This window comes from Anser brachyrhynchus (genome assembly GCF_964034855.1).
Source record: "Anser brachyrhynchus genome assembly, chromosome: 18".
In the NCBI taxonomy this organism is placed as follows: domain Eukaryota; kingdom Metazoa; phylum Chordata; class Aves; order Anseriformes; family Anatidae; genus Anser; species Anser brachyrhynchus.
In genome coordinates, this window is record NC_137711.1 from 4,237,539 (window position 1) to 4,258,801 (window position 21,263).

The following is a 21,263-nucleotide window of genomic DNA, read 5'->3' on the forward strand; positions in this document are numbered from 1 at the left end:
CTGGGTCAAGACAGAGCCAAGGTTCCACCAGCCAGCTCTGCTCATAGCTCCCTTCTTCACTCTATGGCCCTGAGACTTTTCATCTCTTAAGCACTGCCATTAAGGAAAAAGTTAATTAGAAGTTAAGAAAGGATTAATGACAACTTGCAGTTAAACGCTTGGACACAGCACTGAGCACACACTTCTCACCCTGCATTTCCACATGTCCTTTTAGCAAAGCCAGACAAATAAGGAAAAAAACCAACATAAAAGTAGGAAGTGGCCACTGTAGCATGTGTCTGCATTTGACTGTTTATTCCTGGTTGTTTAGGAGCTGCTTTATCTTTAAATTGCCAGATCCTCAGCATACGTATGCTTTTTCCTCCATCTCCTGGCATACATCAAAGAATAAGGCATGTTTAATAATTGGCTAACAACTCAAATAGGTAAAGGCATCATGGGATGCTTTTCTGTCTGAGACTGTTCGATCACCTTTATAGTTCCATCCTACACTAAAGGACGGAAGTTTTCCCTTTCCTTTTGGTACTTTTATTTACTTGGCATGCAATTCACAGGTTACGAGGTATGAAAGGCAAGTCTATGAGGATGTGGCAGCCTGAGAAAAAAATAGGTGAGATCATTCGTGTAGCAGAAACACCAGTAATGCTGGGTGGGCTAGTGAGCCTCGCTCAGGCTCTGGGTACAGCCTGCACAGCCCTAAGAGTTCAGCCCAGCCCAATGCCCAGCGAAGCCTGTCTCTGGCCCTACAGACCCTGCCAGCAAGCCCATGGCCACAGGAATCCAAGAGGCAGCTGGCAACTCACAGCGCTCACTTGCTCTCAATCACGGCACATTCAGTGTTTACTTGCTTTGCTTCCCTGGCACAGATGTGCAATATGTACGTACACAAGTGAAGCCCCATGACTTGTCAGACTGATCTAAGTAGAAGAGTTTGTGCCTGCAAAGTTGCAGACTGGGGACCACTTTAATGCTTATTAAAATAATAGGCAAGGGACTCTGGAGCTGGTCTGCTAACTGCTTTCTCTCCGTTAATGAGCATGGTGTTTGTACCATGCCTAGTCTCATGTCCTATCCCAATTATTCTTTTCACGGTCTCCCTTCTGGAACGCAGGATTTATTAGCACTCAATGCAGCCTATTTTACAATAGCTTTATCTGCTCATTATGAAAAAAATAAAGTTATGAGGCTGGAAAGAAAATCACCATAAATCTTGAGCTAAAGGCAGTCGATCCTTGTCTGAGTTCCACTGCGAAGCCCTTGGTTGTTCTCACCCTCTCCTTTTTTAATTAGATGTTGATCTATTGTCAGCTAACTTTCATCACCTCCAAACTGCTGGAAATGCCAAACATAAATAAAAGCAATACAAAACAAACTAAAAATCAATCAAAACCTATGGCTTCATGATTAAATGAATTTCCAGATTCCTGTGAGCTGCTCACAAGCTACAACCAAATACTTCCTGCTTACTCAGGCTGTAGCTGTAGGAACCAGACAGCATAGGACAAATGGAGGAAGAACAGGCACAGGACCTTGGGGTGAGAAGGAGTAGGGGGAAGATTCTTCATGCAGGCATCTATGATAACACTTTTCTTTTAGGCCTCTATGGGACATGAGGAAAGGTACACCATGACAGCACGACTGCCACGTTCAGGAAGACCAGCTACAGCAAGGCTATTTTTTTATTTTATTTTTGGTTGTTGTTGTTTTTAAAGCACGTCTCCTAAACACTATGCCTATGGATAGTTAGAAACAGATGTCAGGTTGTAGCATATTTCCCACTTCCAGCCTCCAAAAGAATTTCAAAACAGAGAAAATCAGTGACTGCTCTTCTATGCCCAAATGTCACAAAACATTTCTTCTGTGTTAATTCATCACAGATCACTTTCAGATGCCTCTCCATCTAGGGCATCTAGAGGTGTAACCCACCTGCTACAACTCCAGCGACATACACAAAGCTGATCCTTGCAGCTCCATGCACCATTTCCAAGGGAACCCCAACCAGGAGCTGAAGGACAACATTGAGTCCAAGGTGTTCTATCCTGCAGCAAGAAAAGAAAGGGGAAAAAAAAAAAAGTTGTCTCCTTTTCTAACTCTTCATCTCCCTTCTCTAACTTTGTGACAGACATATCTCAAAATGAGATCAAATAGCATCTGCTTCATGAAAGTAAATTTTAACACTGGGAAAAAACAATGGTTCCTGAAACAATCAGACCAAGAGTTGTGATGTTCCTTCTTTCTTTCCTGCTCATCATCTTTTTATATCTTCCCAGCGCCTTTCAGCCGAAGACCTCACACACATTCAGTTCTTAGTGAGACTTTTCTTTTTTTTTTTTAATAGAAGATTTGAAAAAATGCAAAGAAGTTAAATGACTTGTCCAAAAATGCAGCAAGATTGCAGTAGAGCCAGGAAAAGCAGCTAGAAACTAGACTCACTCCTCTCCTTTTCTTTCCTGGTGATATAGCTTTTCCCTGCACATATTATGTTGACATAATGGGGAGCAGATATTGAATCAAAAGCAAGGTAAGCCTAGCAGTCCCAAAACAATTACAGTCTCCTCCTGACACACAATGCAGCTTTACTGTTTGTACTATCTGCCCCCCACCCTTTTCTGCTGAGCCAACCTCCAAGTGATCATGGCCAAATTGGGAAGCAGAGGGTATTTTATGTCTGGCTGAAGTTAGCCATCCAGCGGGATGCCAGGTGTAGCCAGTGAAGCTGCTTGTTCTCCTACTGCTATTCCCATCGCACTCAGCAAAACTCCTGTTAAATGCAATGGAAAGAGCAGGGCTAAGACTTGTCTTGTAGCAAACCCTGCTGCACTCATCAGCAACTGTGGGACCACTTGCAGCCTAAAGGGGGAGAGTGTGACAGCCAAGATGTTCATATTAGGTAAAGACCACGTGCAGCAGATTTCTGCTGTGATGAATCAACATGTTTAAAGCAAGTTCTTTGATATTCTAATCAATAATACTTAACAAAACTGTCTTGCTACTTTTCAAAGCTTCATACAAGTATTTACCCATGGCTTTAACAACTGCAGGGTCTTCCAGTGATGTAACAGCAGCAACAGGCATCTGAACAGGTTCCCTCTTCAATACTCAGCTAGCACCTGAGATTTATTCTGTGCTCACAGGGCTGTGACCCTTGCTAAATGGCCACATAACACTGGACCCAGGAGTATACTCTTTTCTTCATGAAAAAGTACCCGACTGCTTTCACTGAAAGGTGGACTGAAAGGACCCGATGGCACCCTTAGTGGAGAAGACTGGTGTCTTTTGGGGGAAGAAGTGCAAAGTAGGTAATGTAAATCTATGTTGTATTTTATACAAGAAATGAATTGCTCCCCTAGAAATAATTGGTTTAAGTTGCATGTATTTTCACTGTTTTAGTCTTCATGTTACCATAGCAATTTCCCATATACATCATAAAAAAGTGTTGATGGTAAGATAGATGCACTAAGGATACAATCATCTCATACAGGAGGATTAAAGTAGGACCAGAAAAGGCTGCTAGAAACGATGCTGCAGAAAACAGACCTTTCTGGGTATCTTAATGGGTTTGTTACCACTTAATTTTTCTCTAAGAGCAAGTTTATCTCCCTGCATGAGACACTGAGCACCACAGTTTGCCATTGTAGCAAATTAGAGAATGTAACTATGTTTATCATCTTGCTTGGAGCTTTTGAGGCCATGGGGGCAGGGGTGTATTCTGGCACCCATTTTGATCCTGCATGTACACAGAACTTGGGAACTAAATTAGGAACAACCAGCAAAGGTCACACAGAGATCACAGAATATAGTCAAACCATCCAAGTGCCCTTTTACCATGGGGAGGAAAGAAGCTTCAGCTGGCAGTTAACGTCATGAGGCAGCGCCTGACATTTTCACACAAAGCACTGGGGCTTGCTTCTCAAAGGCAGCTTTTGTAAGGGCTCGGCAAAGTTTATCCTAGACTAAAGTGACCGCTCTGATTCACAGCTGTTCTTAAAAGACTTTCCAGGAGTGATCCCATTCACTACCTCTCCCCATCATGCTAAGAGCATTGAAGGCTCCACAGTCAATAAGCACCCATAAAATATAATTAGCCTTTGCCGGTGCTGAACGCGTCATTCTTGAAATGACAATTCCATTGATTTATTAAAGACTTTCTTCTTCCCTGAGACCAAACAAATGGGACTGAGCATCAATGCAAGACATTAGTTATGGCAGTGTTACAAATGTGTGGGCCCCCGATAATCAACGTCTGCTTTCCATGAAAGCAGAAGGGCAGAATTTACAACTTTGCCCGGCTTTTCAGCCCTTGACAAAGCTCTCTCCATTGGGACCATCACATGGTCCATGCATTTTTGGGATCTTTCTAGAGGCACAGCCACCCAAGCCTTAGCAACTGCTGCCTTCTTGGACACCTTCTGACTGTCACTAGCTCTTCAAAAAAGCAGACCAAGTGCCCTAAATTAAGCAGCAGTCCACATTACCATCTTAAAGTCTCAGCTGGGAACAGAACAACAATAAATCCCATGACACTGTGTTAGCCTCTCATTTGAAAACAAGAGGAGAATGATGGGCTTCCACTACAAACATTATTACCCTTCTAAGATTTATCTGTCCTCCTGATATGAAAGGAGCTTCACACATATGAGTTAGCAATAAGTGAACAGTTAGCTTAACTCTAGCTACTGCAAATAAGTCCTGGGGTTTATTGTTCCAGCAGGACTCTCCATTGTTCTGAGGGCTATGTAGCTAAAGAATTTGGAATCCATCACAAAAACAATGAGTCTTCTGCACGCCACCTTCACCATTGTTCATCACAAAGCTGGCCACAGATGTGAAATAAATCTGTTATTTTTCAGACAATAAATGTGGAGAATGCCAGAGTACAGCCTGCTACAGATAAGGGTGACCTTACACAGGTTAGGAAAGGAAGCCACAAGTGACACAGGAAGACATTTAAGAGCTGAAAAATTGTCATTGTGCAGGTGCTTCTCTTCAAAGGAATTCCAGAGCAATCTATGGTTACAGAAGTGATACAGTAGAACAACAACAAAACCAGAAGAAAACTCAGATACAAATTAGTTTGCATTAGTTAAAATTAAGTGGTCCTTCTTTTTACAATCCCAGTTTCCCCCACATTCTCAGCGATGGATCTTTCTAATTCTCATTACATAACCAGCCTCACATCTAAGCCCAACGGCCTCCACTTGTAGATTTACACCTCTGTACACAGGATTTTTTTTGAAGGATTTAGCATGTAGAGTACAGATGTCACCACATTTAGAAGTTTCCTCTAGAATTTTTTTCTACTCTCCCCTTGAGTCAAGTCCGTTCTGTCCCAACTATGATTTTTATTTAGAGATCTGAGGCACATCTTGCACTCAAGGGCAATTACACACTGAGGCTGTTATTCCATGGCAGAGAAGGGACATCAGCTTCCCAGTGGAAAAAGGAAAAGATCCTCTTGATCTTTCTGGCCTTTTAAAGGAGAACATTGACTGATTGGAATATAAGCTTTCTGTTTAAGAATAAAGAATCTTTATCCACTTTCAGACTATAAACCACAGCTAAAAATCTTGTTGCTCTGATTCTTCACTGACAGAATTAAAGAAAATTGCAATTATCTGCCAGGAATGTGTGAAGATAATGATCTGAGAAAGCTCACAGAGGGGGTAGAGTGTTTCGTACAGAGATGAACTTTCCTGTGACACTCACTCATCACCATGGCATCACAAACATCACATAATTAAGTCTCTTCGAATCTTGAGAGGACTGGTGCAGTCCAGAAACACAGAATTAGAATTGCCATGCCTTGAATTCTCTTCACAAGTCTGCTACATACCTCCCATGGAATGAAGGACAACTCATTTTACTCTGCATCTTAATTTTGCATTAGATGAACCATTCTCTGCCCATCTGGTCATTTGAGACTGTCAGCTCTTCGGGAACACTGGTGTTTGTACAGTGTGTACAAACCAGGAGGTCAGTCTTGACTCAGGCTTCTAGGCATTACCTCAGTCCCTACAGAAGGGACAACGTTACTAAGTGATGGTATAATATAGGCACAGGGAGTTTAATCGACTTTTCCAACCTCAGCTAGAAACTCTAGCAAAAATACAACATATAGTTCTTAAATACCAGTTCAGCATCTCTGCAGACTCGTTACACCAGTTGTACACCTCCTCTAGAGGGACACTGCACTTCAGTCTGGTGAGTTTTAGGAAGTACGCACAGGGAAGTGCACACTAAGAAGTTGGTGTGGTCCCAACACTGCAGGGAGAAGAGCAGCATCTCTTAAGATCCTTATGTTGCCTCCTACCTTCAGACAGCTGTGAAGGTTTGCTCCTCATTGCCCAACACTCCAGAACAGCTACAGATTATATGACAAATTTAGAATTATTGCATTTGGGTTTTTTTAAAATTGATTAATGAGCTGATTCAGTTGCTTCCTCCTCCTGCCTCTCTCTAGGGAACCTGAACTGTGGGGAATCTCTCCAGTTTGTAAGTACTCACCCTGCATGCATGAATATGTAGGTTAGGTACCTCCAAGCCTGAGCACGGAGCTGAGGATGATAAAGTAGTGCGTTCTTCAGGTATAAGGGATGGGTGACTTGCAGCACAAATCTGTCTAGTACCACTCCGTTGTAAAGGAAAAAGGCAACCTAGAAGAGCAGGGAGATTCCTTAGTTAGCAAATGCCTTCTCTAACTGAAAAACACTGCAACTCAAAATCATGAATGGGAAGCCAACTGTAAAACAACTTTTCTCCCATCTGACAGCCATTCACTGTGAAAGTTCCCTATTGTGTGGAACCTGCAACACATTGGCATAACCATGTATATGGCTTTCTGTAACAAGCCAGCCACTGAGTCAGAGGAACTCAGCACCCTACGAATCAGTGCCATAGGATATCCTTCTCCTTGCTTATTCCAGTGCATCACTTAGCAATTATACAAAGGCCTTATTGGAGAAAGAAATAAGGTGAGGATAATTAATCTAGTGTCTGTTCCCTCCTTTTTCTCTCCATTCAAAGAGCATAGGAATTTTATTTCTATTTCCATTATTTGAATTACCCCTAAAACTACCCTGGTTTTCACTCTTCAAAAAAACTTTGGTTTCCCAGATTCCGTGGTTTCATACACAAATTGCTTCAATGACTAATCACCACACATGGAGATAGATAGGACCACAGTCTCCATTTACACACACATACATAGGCAAGCCAAGATGGTCATATCAGCTTCACACTTGTCCTTGTCTGGGTCCAAACTAGTCCCACGCTAGTCCTTGTTCGTGTCCCAGCAAAGGCCTGGGCAGCGTGGGGTGGGTTTCCAGAGACAGGGCATTAAGGTACTTGCCTCTACAATAGTGATGGTAATCATGAACCAGGGCGGAGGGCAGCAGGTATAGCTGTCATAGTACCACTTGCGGTCTATCTCTCGTGGCAGGGTCTCATACGCAACGTGCCGGATCAGCCTCTGTGACAGGCTCAGCCCTGTTTCCTCCAGCAGCGCCTTGCTGCACAGCCTCCTGTTCCCCTGAAGGATGGCTTGGCGGAAACTATTCGACCTTTTGTTGCTCATCTGGGTAAAAAGAAAAGGAGGAAACCATGAGGACAAAGCAAGGCCAGGCAGGGCCTGACAGTTGTCAGGGGAGATTAGTACCAATCTGGCAGCACAAGACCCATGCAGTCAGGAGAACCACCACCAGGCTGGAGCCATAGGGACCAAGTCTCAGCCTGATCACAAGGTGACCTACATGGGGTGCAAGAAAAAGCAGCACCAGGATCTCCTATGGTGCCAATAAATGAGGTCAGGGCAGAACACTGGCAAAGTAGAGCAGAGGCTGCTGCTGTACGCAGCTGAACTCTCTGGCCCATTTGCCAGCCTCCATCCACAGATGCACTGTCCTCCTTCCCTTCACCTTCCCTGCTCTATTGCACTTCCCTGCACCTGCCACTTCTAGAGGCAGGGAATTTCTTGAATGCAGAAGCAGGTACATTCACAGCAGCTAACCCTTATGTTCTGATCCTTGTTGGCAGGATTTAGCTCTGGGAAAGGAAAATTATTCCCTTGTGTAAAACGAAAACAAGACACAAGCAATACCAACAAAACACAGACTAAACTGCTATACAGGCTGTCTAGCTGCTGTAAACTTGCAAAAGGAGAGGATCTATTTTTTATTTTTTTTAAAGTTATCCTCAGAGGGAGCAGATTTTGAGACAGTGCTGACTTGTATACACATTATCATCAGACGTGCACAGAATTAGCTATCTATCTTTTGAGCATACACTTTCCCAATTTGGATGCATAATTAAAGCAATTGCATTTGCAAATTAGGCAGATGGAATTTTATGCCTAGCCTGCTTGGGAGGAAAAAAAAGTCTGGTCTGAGAGTGCTTGCTCCAAGATTTGGGTAATTGCTAATTAGCCCTGATGTCAAACAAACCTACTGCATTAGTGTCACTGTCTGTACTGGCTGAACCTTTGGTAGAGAAGCCTTAAAAAGATAAAATATCTATCTGTGCATTAAAAACATTGTAAGGGGACCTTTTACAGTAAAAGGCAGCAAAGCTTGGTCCCCCTTCTTAGAGAATTGCCACCTGATCTCAGAAACTATCAGCATATTCAGCCTCCCAGGACCAAATGAGAGATGATGTTCAACAGCATTGACTTGTAGTTGTTGTGGATCACACTGGTTTTGGCTAATATCTCAAAGACAGCAAAGTCCAGAGCTTCGACTCTCAGTGCCCAGGCAGCTGAGTAATTGTTTCGAGCTGGACCAAGCTGCTTAAAACACAGTAATCACTGCAGGGAGCCAGGTCCTGTTAATCACTGGAGGAAGATGAGGGGGCCACCCGAGGTGATGGTTCAATGGCCTTTCAAGCTCTGCACACAGGCACTGTGCCCCTTTCTCCCAGCAGCTGCCCATCCCTACTTAGCCCTCTGTTTGCAGCCTGTCCCTCCTTCCCTCCAATGCAGAAATTCACTGAGAAACATCCACCAGGTGAAAGGCTTTTCTTAGCATTTGTGGGTGATCAACATCCCTCTCATAAATCATCTTTAGTCACCTAATGACCTTGCACTGGCTCAAGTTCGCTGTCTGTCAGAGACACACTGAGGATGCTCCCTTGCAGAGTTTATTCTGTTCTCTCTGGCTTCACTCCTCTTGTGGATGAGATTAAATTGAGATTGAAGCTACATTTGCCTACTACAGATGCAAATACCTGACAGTCACCTGAAGCTGCTGCTATGTCTATTCTAATTACAGCAATACATATGATTTGCCTGCCTACCACAAAGCGATCAGCACCTTTTCCTGCTGCAGCACTTTAGTAGAAGATCATAGTTTCCTGATCAAATCAAAGAAAATGACCATTGCAGTTCAGCATCAAAAATTGCTGACTATTCTCAGCAGAGGAACACCTCCTTGCTGCAGACACTGGTAAGAGAGACGAGAGGGAATTCCCAGAGGCTGCCAACATTTGTGTCTGTGCTAAGATTGTAACAGAAATTTCCTTGCATTTGTTCAGCAGAGGATCCTAACTCGAGCACCACTGAATCTCTCTGTTACTGCTAAGCATGGCAAAAGGAACCTGCTCAGTTCAATTGCCTGAATTTAGCATATCAACATCAGTTCAGTGTCCTGTTCTGTATTAGTGCTAATGCTGCCCAGAGAGCTCAAACAGTCAGATCAGTGCAAATTCATCACAGTGATGTTTCTGAAGGCATTCCTCAACGTAATAACCAAGCACAAGAGAAATGGTCTCCTTGCTTTTGATAAGAGTGGAATATTGTAGGATCACTGTGGAAGTCACATGTCAGATGAACAAAGCTTCTGGCTCTTCTGAGGAGGTGATAAACTGGACCTCCCAGCACTAAGTGACTTGCTCAAGGTCATACACTAGAATTAGTAGAAGAGTCCAGGTTGCTGGAATTCTCTGATCACTAGGCTGCACTGACCTCAAGCCCTTCTGCCCAGTAGAGAGCTCTGCCTTCCTCCTCCAAAACAGGAAAATAAAACAGGACCTTCCACATGTCACAAAGAAGATAAAATGGAAGCTTATGACAATGATTTCCTCCAACGAATGACGATAGGCAGTTGTACCTTTGTTCTCTCAACTACCTGTTCTCACACTCCATTACTTTTACAAGGTGTTCCATATTGGTTGTTTCTAGTCACATCTGGATGATAAAACACCAAGAGTTATTTAAACCAATAGTGATGGAAAAGCAGTAAATGTTGATATTACAAGAGCAAGGGAAACCCTTGAGCAAAATGCTGACGGCTCTCTGGGTAGCAAATACGACTGCTGGAGAATGACCTGGCCTCAAACACAAACAACAAGGTTATTTCTATACACCGTGAGGCACTCTTAGCAAAGAGGCAATGAGAAAACTGCCAGCAAATAAAATGGAGCAAGTCTTGAACTGTTGCAGTCCTGCAGAGGATAGAGCACCAAGTGTATTCTCCCCAGATTGCAACGCACCACACTCCTTGGAGGGAACATGACCGGCAAGGAACAGGAGACTCCCTGCATCTACCAACAACAGCAGGTGCTATGTCAGTAGGAGCCAGGTTTCAATTTACCTAGAAAATTAAAAGCCTTTTGGTACCCATAATTACAACTCTAACTGTTCAGAGCCCTTACGAGCACTAGCTAAACCTCCTGCCACCTCAGGCAGAAACACAAAAAAAATTATTTGTCAAGTCTCCTTTTGAGCAGAGGACGTTGAAAGAAGGCCCAGGTTCCCTCTAAATGCCATAGCCTTGGTATGGTTTTACGCCCAAGTAAGGCAGGGACACACAGAGCGTCAGGAACATACTATGCATGCCCAAAAGCTCCCACGATCCATTAAAATAGAGATAACTGGATGTACTCAGCACCCGATAAAATTAGGCCTTTCAGTAAGAAGTCTTCCTGCTGGCCCCCACCTGCACTCATTGCCCATCACGCCAACAAGCTCCGAAGAGGCAGCACAGCTGACTGCCAGGACTCAAGCAAACACCGCAGTCCTGGGCCTACTCACATAACCCCACAGGCCTTAGGATCATGGTTTTAATCTCAGGCTAGGAGGTGAAGTGAAACCAAGGCACAAGGAAAGACAGAGGATTAAGTCACTACTGCTGCTCCCACCAACTCTTGATAAGAAGCCTATTTTGTTCTTCAGACCAACTTTGGAGTACTCAAATCTTTCCAAACAGAAAGTCTCCCATATGGTCACAATTTGCTGACTTGATTTAGGAGTTACATAATATTGGTATTTATGAGCCAAGCATTTAATCATCAGCTGAAAGAACACTAGACCCATTGTCGGCCTGCACGTTATTGCAGCTCCAGAAGCTCAGGGCAGCCCACCCCACTTCTCTTCATGCAATTGATCTGGGACTTCTTTAATGAGCGTGATATTAAAGCTACAGGCAGATGAGTACAGAAAATAGTATATGGGGAATCGGGAGAGGAAACAACACGTCCCCTTAGTCCTTCATGCCTGCAAATAGTTATTATGCAGAGAGAAATTTCCCTTGCAAAACAGCCAGGCTGACATGACCTGTAACCATGTGCTGCCATCGCTGCCCTTCGGTATTAACACACCAAAACAAAAGCAGGCTTAGTGCTACAGCTCTGCTCAAAGGGTATGTTTGATGCATTGGATGGGAAGGACAGTTTTTGCCCACTTAGATATGAATCTGTTTTCTATATTGAAAATGTCAAAATTTAGGATGAGTCCTTGCAGTCTAGTATGGGACAGTGTAAAACTTCAGTGGATTACAAAGCCCTGCTTTTGTTCAGGACACGTCAATCTAGAATTAATCTCAGCCTACAACTTGCAGCGGAACCTGGCTTTTCCCACTAGCAGACCAACTTCTCCAGGTTTCTTGGCTATCTATGCTACTGCTGCCCTTCACAAGGGTATGATAAAAGACAGCCAAGTCAGGTAGCATTTCCCCATGTCCAGTTAAATGGCTTGTGTGGGGCACAGCACCCTCTTTATGGTTTTTATTTAGACTCATTCAGGAAGTTCAGAAAAACGTGGACTTCTGCCCACTAGGTATTGGCATCTTTGAGGTTGGTCTCCAGCTATTATTAAACACATACAACGACAAGCAATGCATTCAGCTCTCCAGCTCTGATCCTCCAAGAGACAGAACACTAAATCAGAAGTTAGCACATGCTTTTTTAAAAGCCTCTGTCAGCTCTAGTTTTATAACCCACTTTACTTACAAACGCAGCTTTTCCAATCAATTTTGCTTTCAAGATTCACATTTATTTCCTTCCCTCAATATGCACTTCTACAAAATGCTAATGTGGGTAAAGACTGCTTTGCCCAGAACACATAGCTCAGCATTAAGTTCATCTGTCACAGATGTTCACATCCTCTGCACCAACCTGGTAGCATTTTCCTTTCCCAAGGAGTATCAAATGGATACAAAAGGAAATATCCTGACTAGCTTTGACCAAGCAGTGGTGTCTTCTGGGGATTCAAGAAAAGTTAGAGGCAGAAGAAAGCAAATAAATTATCGCTGTCATTGCAGGAGTCTTCCCTGCTCAGGACTTTGTCTGGACTCTTACTAAACATCCCAGGCTTCCAGCACTTCCATTAGAAAAGGTAAACCATAGTACAAGGGCACTTACAAGACAAGACTAACTTACTATTTCAAATAACTTTGTGTCAAAATGCAGCAGACTTTGAAACCTCAAAACCCCAGCACATGTTCCATTTTCCTTTGGTACTGGGGAGGATTCTGCATCTGAAGTGAATCCAGATTTTATTTTCTGAAGCAGTTTTCTTTTAAAATACCTTTATAATATTTCCCATTCACTTATGTATTTTAGATATATACACAATTAAAATGACCATTGAAATTGACATCATGCTTCTCAAGTTTCAACTGTATGTGATTGGAAACAGCTGAGGAACCATGGCTAAGGATGGAAATTTCTGTGCTAAGTTCCACTTTATTTGGCATAATGATTATTTGCCAGACTAGTTCACTTGGAAGAAAATGCTCTCTTCTGCTGGTATATGCAGCCAGTATCTAGTGGAGTCAGATCAATGTACAAGCTCAACACTCTCCAAAAGCAGTTCTTGAATGCCTGTTACTCAGTTTCAAGATACCCACCTGACCCTCTGATGTTTTTTTTCCCCCCTCAAGAGATACATCAAGCTCTTGGAGCATTAAAAATGATACACCACTCGTTTTCTCCAACACGGAAAGGAAAACAACACAAAAGCAGAGTGAAGAACACCTGTCAGGAGGGTATCCAGCTCCTGGAAGTGCTCCCTGGAGTAAGAACTTTCACCCCAGTAAGGGTTTTAATACATTGAGGAGGCAGGAGATGGATAAGGACACAGTTAAATAACCACTCATTTGCAGAACCATCCATCTCTTGAGAAAAAGCATTTCTTACTCAGCATAATATTGGAACAAATACTGAAGTAAGAGATTTTCAAACCTTTTTAAGAATTAAATATTTATTATATCTCTGAACAAAGGCCAGAACGAGAACTCAGGAATCCTATAGTTTCAGCCAAGACAGTGAATCAAGGACAGAGGAAGCACTAAAATGGATGTCCCATTGGAAGCTGAAGGAAACCCTGAGGTCAGTGATGGGAGTCATCTTAATGGTTGACAGGGTGTGTGCCCTGGTTCAGTGGTGCAGCTAATAGGAAGCACAAAGAGGCAGAGATGGATCTATGAAATCTGCAGCTGTTCCTGCAACAAACCTTTCCAGATTAGCAGCAGGGAGAACAAAACTACAAGCATCAGACAAGGCCACTAGAACTGAAGTCCAAGGTTACTCTGCTACAGCCTTTTAAGCTTAAAACACTCAACTTGAAACTTATTTTGAGATAAGTCTCCCTTTGAGCATTCAGCTCAGCAGGACATAGCACAAGGCAACCTTCCACCAACAGCTTATGTTCCAGCCTCTTCCATGAAGTAAGAACCTACTGCAAAGTTATCCTCCTCCCACAGCCAATAGACCCGTGTATCCATCACTTGTAGCAAAGGCTGGCAGAGTTCTTAGCCTGCATCTGCAATTTTATTTCTTCTCTCGAAGTGACAGGATTTGCAGTCTGGCAGCATACTCCAAGCAAACCAGAGAGAAAAATCACAAAAAACAAAAGGAATTCTTCCTCTGGAGGGTAACGGTGCTGGCAGCAGCAAAGTTGGGATTAGGGTGACCTGATTATTGTTACGCAGTGTTTAAAAATGCCTGTTGTTCACAGAAAATGAGGTAGAGTTAGCCTGTCTCTGGAAGCCAACAAGGCCGGGGAAAGCAAAGCGGGTGCTAACCCTTGATCAGGAAAACAAAGGACGTGGGTTTAATTAGCTAATATATTTTGCTCACCATCACGATGTGACATCAGTTTCAAGTTACTGCAAAGCTACAGCTAAATATTTCTGTTGGAAGCAGCAGTGCTTTGCTTTTCCCAAGGTACGCAATGAATTCTGTCTCAGAGATTCACAGTGAGTCTGCTGCAGAGCCAGAAACAAAACTTAGGTCCACCTGACTTCCAGTCCTGTCCTCTGAACAAGAAATCCAAACCAGGGATAGCAGGACCTACAGTATGGACTAGGGGCACCTCCCAGGGTAGTGCCAGTGTTGAAGCAACGGGGCAAGCACACCCCTTCCCCTAGAATTCTCCTGCCCCATGCTGGCAGGTCCAATCTGGACCACATTAAATAAATTTACATCAGCTTTTACAACATATGTGGTTCAAGAGAACTAGGCTGCTTTGTGGAGTTGCACTGGCAGTGAGATCCATTGGGCTGCAAAACAGATTTTGCTTTAGTCCCCATATAAGCTGTGATTTACTTTTCTAGCAAATCTGCTTTATTAAACATTAGGTTTTTATAGAAGTCTTCCTCTTCCAGAGCAAGGCTAAGAGTTACGTACTTTATTTTCACAAGAAAAAAATACAAGCTAACACTGCAGGCTGAATCAGCTCCACTTTGCCCCTCTGGGAATCAACACTATTGCTCTGTGAAGTTTATGGCCTGTACTATCTCTTGGAAATAATCACATCACCGAGTTACAATGCCTTCTGAAGTCACTAATAGCATCTCTCAGCATTGGACTCTCTAGTAAGTAGCCAAGCACTTGCAGAATAAGCAGCACCTCATTCTATCACGCATCCAGGGAACTTAACAAAGATCATGGGTTTTGCAGAGCTGAAAAAAGGAAGGACCCTCCCAACTCAGTTTTTACCAAAATGAATACACCTTACAGAAAAAACAGGATATTGTATCCCAGGAACTGGCTGGGGAAGAGCATTTGTGTTCCCTTGAGGACCATTAGTTAAACCCTACTTTCTGCTGTGGGGATAACCACTTTGTCTTTGAAGCTTTGTAAGACAGTGTTGCAGGTAGCTTATCAGCTCTTTTCATCACCAAGCTTGGGAAGAAACCATGAGGGCTGCTTGTGAACCACCCCAGTAGGAATGCCACTACTTACACACATCTGCTTTAACAACTGCACCTTAACACATCTCTGATACTCAGCCCCCTTCGCCCCCTCAAGGCCTCTCCGGTGGCCAGAGTTTCATTGGTGCCATTTTGCTTCTTGCTCAAATTTTAGTACCTTGGATGTGCTTGGGAGGCCACGAGAGATCCTCTGATCAACAGTGCTTGATCATGTGAGAGTATCTGTTCACGGATGTTGATGGAGAACTAAAAAGCAGACATAAGCTTTCCTGGTCCCCAGATCCAGCACCATCATTTTTGAGAGCATATCAATTCTTTCTAAACTACCAAAACAGACAAATTAAACTCAGCAAAAAGCAGAGATGGATGATGATAATCAATCACAAAGCATGTGCTTAATACTGCCCCACATAACTGCCTGTGCCAAGATTGACAGCTGTAAAGTGAATCAGAGCTGTTTCACCAACTTCAGAGTTCCAATTGTGTGTCAACTGTGGTGTTTCTTTTCATCAGGAAGTTCATAAGGAAGGCTTGGAAGCAGGAAACTAGGAAGGGAAAAAGGAGCCCTACAAATTTTGGATGTTGGAAATCAATAGCAACTGGAGGAAGAGAGAGAAAGATGCCACTTGTAAGTAATTTAAGCATTCTGGCATTTGCATTACCTATCGATTAGCAAGGGCGAAAAATGCAGATAGGGAGGATAGAAGGGCTGATGATAGAAAATCAATGACTTCTTTACAGGAGTCATTCAACAGCAATGAAGGCAATTTGCCATTCTGCAGAAATCACTTCAGGCAGGTGCGGACTGGTACCATCTCCCATTTCCCAGAGGAGGAGGAGGCCGTCCATGCCTTTCACCTCCCACCTGTCTCATTAGCTTGCTCTGCTCTCAAGCTCAGTGAAGCAAGGAGAGAGAAAAAGCCCTGTTCTCTTCCTGAGCCTGCTGCCAACATGCTGGCTGGCCTTGGGCCATCATTTCTGTAAAGTAAGTCAGAAGATACCTCTTCCCACTACCTAAGTGTTGCACTGTTTGATTAGTTAATGCTTACATGGTTCTTTGAACATACCAAACCGTAGAACAAGCAGCTGTTACTATAAATACGCTGCTGACCACAGAGTACTATTGACCACTCTGTTTATTAAGGTAGAACTGAAAGAAACCTCACACTCACTGTGAGGTATTTAATAGTTCTTCATTTATTTTACCCGATACATAAACACATGCAGAGGGCTAATAATACAGCTTGATTAGGTCCAGCAGATCTATTTTATGTCATTATATCTGTGTAATTTCATCTTCACACTGACCACTGCTAGACTGAGGCTGTAACCTGGATCCCTGACAGCTGCACCCTGTTATAATGCTTTTCTGATTATATGACCTGTCTCACATTTAGAATAAGCTTTTTTTCTAAACCAAGAGCACAATGCACTAGTGAGCATGACGAAGCACAGAATCACAGAATGTTAGGGACTGGAAGGGACCTTGAAAGATCATTTAGTCCAATCCCCCAAATGGAGGGATCAAATCCCCACGTTGACTGCAGGAACACAGAGTTACAAATCATTATACATTACATCAAGAACCAACTTTCCAGCAAAACCTGAACGTCGCTGTCATTCTCTGCTCATTGCCTTTGACACCCTGGTTTCTCTTCCTGCTGCAATAAGTCTGCTGGAACTCAGATGGGGAATGACAGAGCAAGAACAGGCCAAAGTGCCTGGAACAGCTACTGCCCAAGAGACCTGTTTTGGAATACATAAATAAATAAAACATTTTTAGGCTGTCTTGGGTATCTAACAGCACATGTCTACATCTGTGTTGGCTGGCCAAACTGCCTTGATCAAAAACAGAGAGATACCTTCACTAATTGAAACATCATTAGAGATAAAGAGGTATCCAGATCACGACTCATGCAGTCTGAGACATCTTACCTGGGTTATAACGAACACGACCTAGAAACAGTATCTCCCTGTTGCTGTAGATGTCTCCAGCAGTGCAATATGACCCTACCCAGCAAGTCAACGAACAGTCATCTACATTCTTTTTCTGGAAGTGGTGAAATCCCTCAATACAACAGGAGACACACAGACTGACAGACCTCTGCTTGCGAACAAATGGCTCCTTATTACAGCTACCAACTGATATTAGGAGGAAAAGCCTCTAAACTATCAGCAACCACTGCTTCACGCTCCTCTCACAACAGTTCCCACAGGTTCTTCCCATGCAAACATGTTTCCCTGGAAAAAATCATCAGCAACTTGACTCTTTGCTTAAGAGTTCAGCCACCATTGAATGCTTCAGCAAGCCCATGCAGTGTGATGTAGGGAGACAGCACACACTGCTATTGAGGGAGGAAGGGAGGATGTCCCTCTCTAGACAGCGTTTTAAGCAGAGCCGAGGACTGACAGGCCCTGCCAGTCTGAGCACTCACCAGGTTGACGAAGTCCTGGTAGCAGATCCTCCCCTCGGAGTTGCTGTCTGCCAGGGCCAGGAGGACCTCTAGCTTGTGGGGGTCCAGCTCTGAGCCGTGTCTCTGGAGAAGGGAACGAAACTTCTCGGTGCTGATGTAGCCAGTGTTGTCAGGATCAAACTGGAACAGGAGGGGAAAGTGCCAGAATTAGCCATTCCATGTTACACACAACTCTGGCCTCCTATGCGTTCATTGTCTGATGCAGACCTGCAGGGATCCTGGGGGCTGCTCTAGACTTTGGTGACCTCCAGCTTCTTTTCACAGGGAACTACAAAGCACCCTGCTTTTTTTCCACTCTGCAGAGATGGATGAATCCAGGCATCATCATCCCACCTCCATCCAAGCTTCAGCTAAGTCAGCTCCCTTCACCTTCTGTAACGATACCCTCTGTACCCTTCCCTTCACCTTCTGTAATTATATTCTCCATATCATCATATCTCTTGGCTATTTTTGATACCCCTCTCTATCTGGACTATCAAGCAGATTGGAGATGCAGTCTGTGAGACAAAGCATACTGAAACCAGTTCTACACCTGTATTTCCTAATACAATTGCAACACAGGAACGTCATCCCTCCTTGAGCCCCTTCTACTCGGTCTTCCTGACAGTCAGCCTTCCAGATTGTCTCTATAGGTGCCTTCAAAGTGTAAGTGCTTTCACTGCTGAAGAGCTCTTTAGAGATGGATTGGAAAGCGTCTTTGGAGATGAGCATTAAGTCAAACTGAAAATGGCAAGGCAGCCACATGCCTATTTCAGAATGTAAATCAGACACAATAGAGGGAAAGTCCCAGGTGAGATTTGGAAGGAAATGACCAAAACCGTCACTGTTTCCCATCACACTAAACGGTTCATCTCCTAAAAATGTCACTGAACAAAAGGAGACAGCTTCCTGTGGTTGTTCAAACTTCCAACCGCTTCAGCCTCTAACTGACACTGAGCTCCCCAGGGCACTCTGCTGGCAACCCTCGCACGCAGGCGGGCACACCCCCAGCCCCAACAAAGCCAGCGCTGGCACCACGCCGAGCATGTTTCTTTTGTGCTTTGAAAGCCAGCAGACGCAAGCAGCCAGACCATCCTGCACTAGCTGGGGCACAGCCCCATCTCTGCCAGAATTCTGTTGCTGGGAGATTTGCCTTTGATTTCCCAAACTTGGCTCTGAGCACCCTGGTGCTCACTGGCCTCCTTTTGTAGATAATGATATCAAGCTTGTTGGCTGGAGTGAATGGCTGTCAGGGGGCAGGGTGGTCAGGAGGGAGTCTTTTCATGGAAACATTTGGGACATAAAAGGCCTTGGCAGAGCCAAAAAGGTCCCGACAATCCTCTCACTCTTTCCTAACAGAAAAAAAGCTGCACAGGCGCCGGGCCTTCCATCAGACGCAGCAGAGTAAAGGCTGCCTTGGCAAGGGAGCGGGTGAGAAGAGGGATGTGGCAGAGGATGCCGCCTGCCAACAACAGGGTTGGCACTGCTCAGCTGTGAGCAGAACAGCTACAACACAGAGCGGCCTCAGGCACGGCAGCTTGTTTAGAGGATGCATTGCCACGTGCGAGGACCTGGCGCCAGCTCCTTCTGGCCTAAGTCGAGTACCTTTCTCCCACTGCTCCAGGGGACTCCACTATTGCTGGATGCTTTGCTGAGGAGGAGCTGCCTAACCTAAGGAGGGGAGATCGCTGTCCCGTGCTGGAGCAGGGCTGGCCTGCTATTTAGTCAAAGCAGCAGCTTCTTCATGTAGAAGCTGCTGGGAAAAGTGGGTTACACAAAACAACACAAACCAAGACAGTCCGAGCTGGGTGCTCATCCCCACCACCTGCCAAAGGTTGCTCTGTCCTTGTGAGGTGGCCTGGATGGACCCTTCCCGACAGCTGGCACCTAGAGCCAAAGGTGGATTTCATCAGCTGTTTACTGTTAAACAAGGGCTTAATATTAATCCCTGAACAAGTTCAGCTCCCTTACTCCAGTCACCCCACTCTAATGCTTTAACAAATTGAATCCTAAAACCAACCCAAAAGTTAGGGGTTCTCCACAAAGCGCAGCTCTGATGCTTTTGGGCTCTTGCTGGGATGCCCAAGAAAGCTGAATTTGGCAGTGCCCAGTCCCAGAGCACAGATACCCAGGAAATAAAGTATTATTAGCATAATACCTGAGGTGACCTTTCTCAAGGGGAATTTGCAGAAGCAGAGAGATGAGTCATTCAATGAATGGATCTAACACCTGCAATCCCACAGACAATGCTGTGTTCATCCTCATTTCCTGAAAACATTTGACCCAACCGACACCTTACTTAACTGTACCACTTCAAGTATGTCTGGACATTTAAGATGTCAGAATTTGTCTTGTCTAGGACAAAACCATTTACTCCTTGAAGGCTTAAATGCCTCCCAGTTTGAGGGCCAGGGTCAGTGACTGAAGCACAGCAATCTCCCCCTGTGCTGTGTGCCCACTGTTTGACTTTGTAGAAAGACCAACAGCCACAGCAGTGGGGAATGTCGATGTTCCTTCAAAGGCCAGAAGAGATACAAGAGCTAAAGCCTGCAGGCTCCCCAGGTACAAAAACGCTACTCAGATCACGAACCACTTTTCCCAGACTTTGTTCTGTTTTAAAGCATTCCAAAAAGAAACATTTTGTAACCAAGAACAGGGATTACACAAGCACTGCAGAACTTCAAACCAGCCCACGAGGACACAATAATGACTCCAGACTCTCTAGGGCAGGTAGGGTCCTGCTACTCAGGGCAGTACTGTCCGCATCTGTTCCTGGACTCTGGCTTTCCAGACAGACAGCTGAAGCCTGTTCAGTGGCCACAAACAAGACTGCTCTGAGGATGCTTCTTTTACACCACTAGGCTCGAGCATTCCTCCTTCAGGGCACCGTCTCGCTGCTTTTCCCAAAGCAACGTCAGAAGGTAGCTGGTATTTTCAGTACTGTCAGTGTATTCGGCAGCATATTCTCCTCTTCCACATTACCATGTATAATTTTCTTTTTGGCACTATGGTATTGATTCCAATTAGAAATAACTTTGCATTTGAACTGTGGATCTGAAAGCATGAAAGAGCAATAGGTGAACAGCAAACAACTGGCATCTGAACCAAAAATGCCTGCCTCAGAACAGGACTAGAACACAGTTTCCACAAGCTGGAGCAGAATGTTTTACTGTAAACCCCAGCTGTAAGGGAATTCTCTTATTTATACTTAAACTTTTTTTTTTTTTCAAACAAAATAAAGGAACGTTAAACTCATCTATCACCAAGTCACCGCAGCACCCCAAATCCACCCAACACTTCAATCTGCCTCAAACCCTGCACCAGTCCTGGAGAAGAGTCTCCATGCACCACAAAAGCAGCCTGTGATGGCACACGCAAAACACTTGGG

General features: G+C 44.2%; 1 protein-coding gene across 24 annotated transcripts in view; it reads right to left on the reverse strand.

The window, feature by feature from the left end:
• Nucleotides 1–21,263, reverse strand: part of RHBDL3 (rhomboid like 3) — a 72,161-nt gene that overhangs the window by 8,936 nt on the left and 41,962 nt on the right. For 19 of the 24 annotated variants that reach the window (XR_013940735.1, XR_013940736.1, XR_013940737.1 and 16 more), the window contains 4 exons: nt 17,858–18,016; nt 7,349–7,573; nt 6,505–6,653; nt 1,927–2,039 (listed from right to left, as the gene is read on the reverse strand). Coding sequence is in view for 21 of the 24 variants with exons in the window: in XM_080561249.1 (XP_080417375.1) it covers nt 1,927–2,039; nt 6,505–6,653; nt 7,349–7,573; nt 17,858–18,016 (646 nt within the window). In the remaining 3 variants the exon portion in view is untranslated. Of the gene's footprint in view, nt 1–1,926; nt 2,040–6,504; nt 6,654–7,348; nt 7,574–17,857; nt 18,017–18,103; nt 20,930–21,263 lie in introns of all 24 variants that reach the window. The other 5 variants (XM_080561241.1, XM_080561238.1, XM_080561239.1 and 2 more) reach the window with 2 other exon arrangements.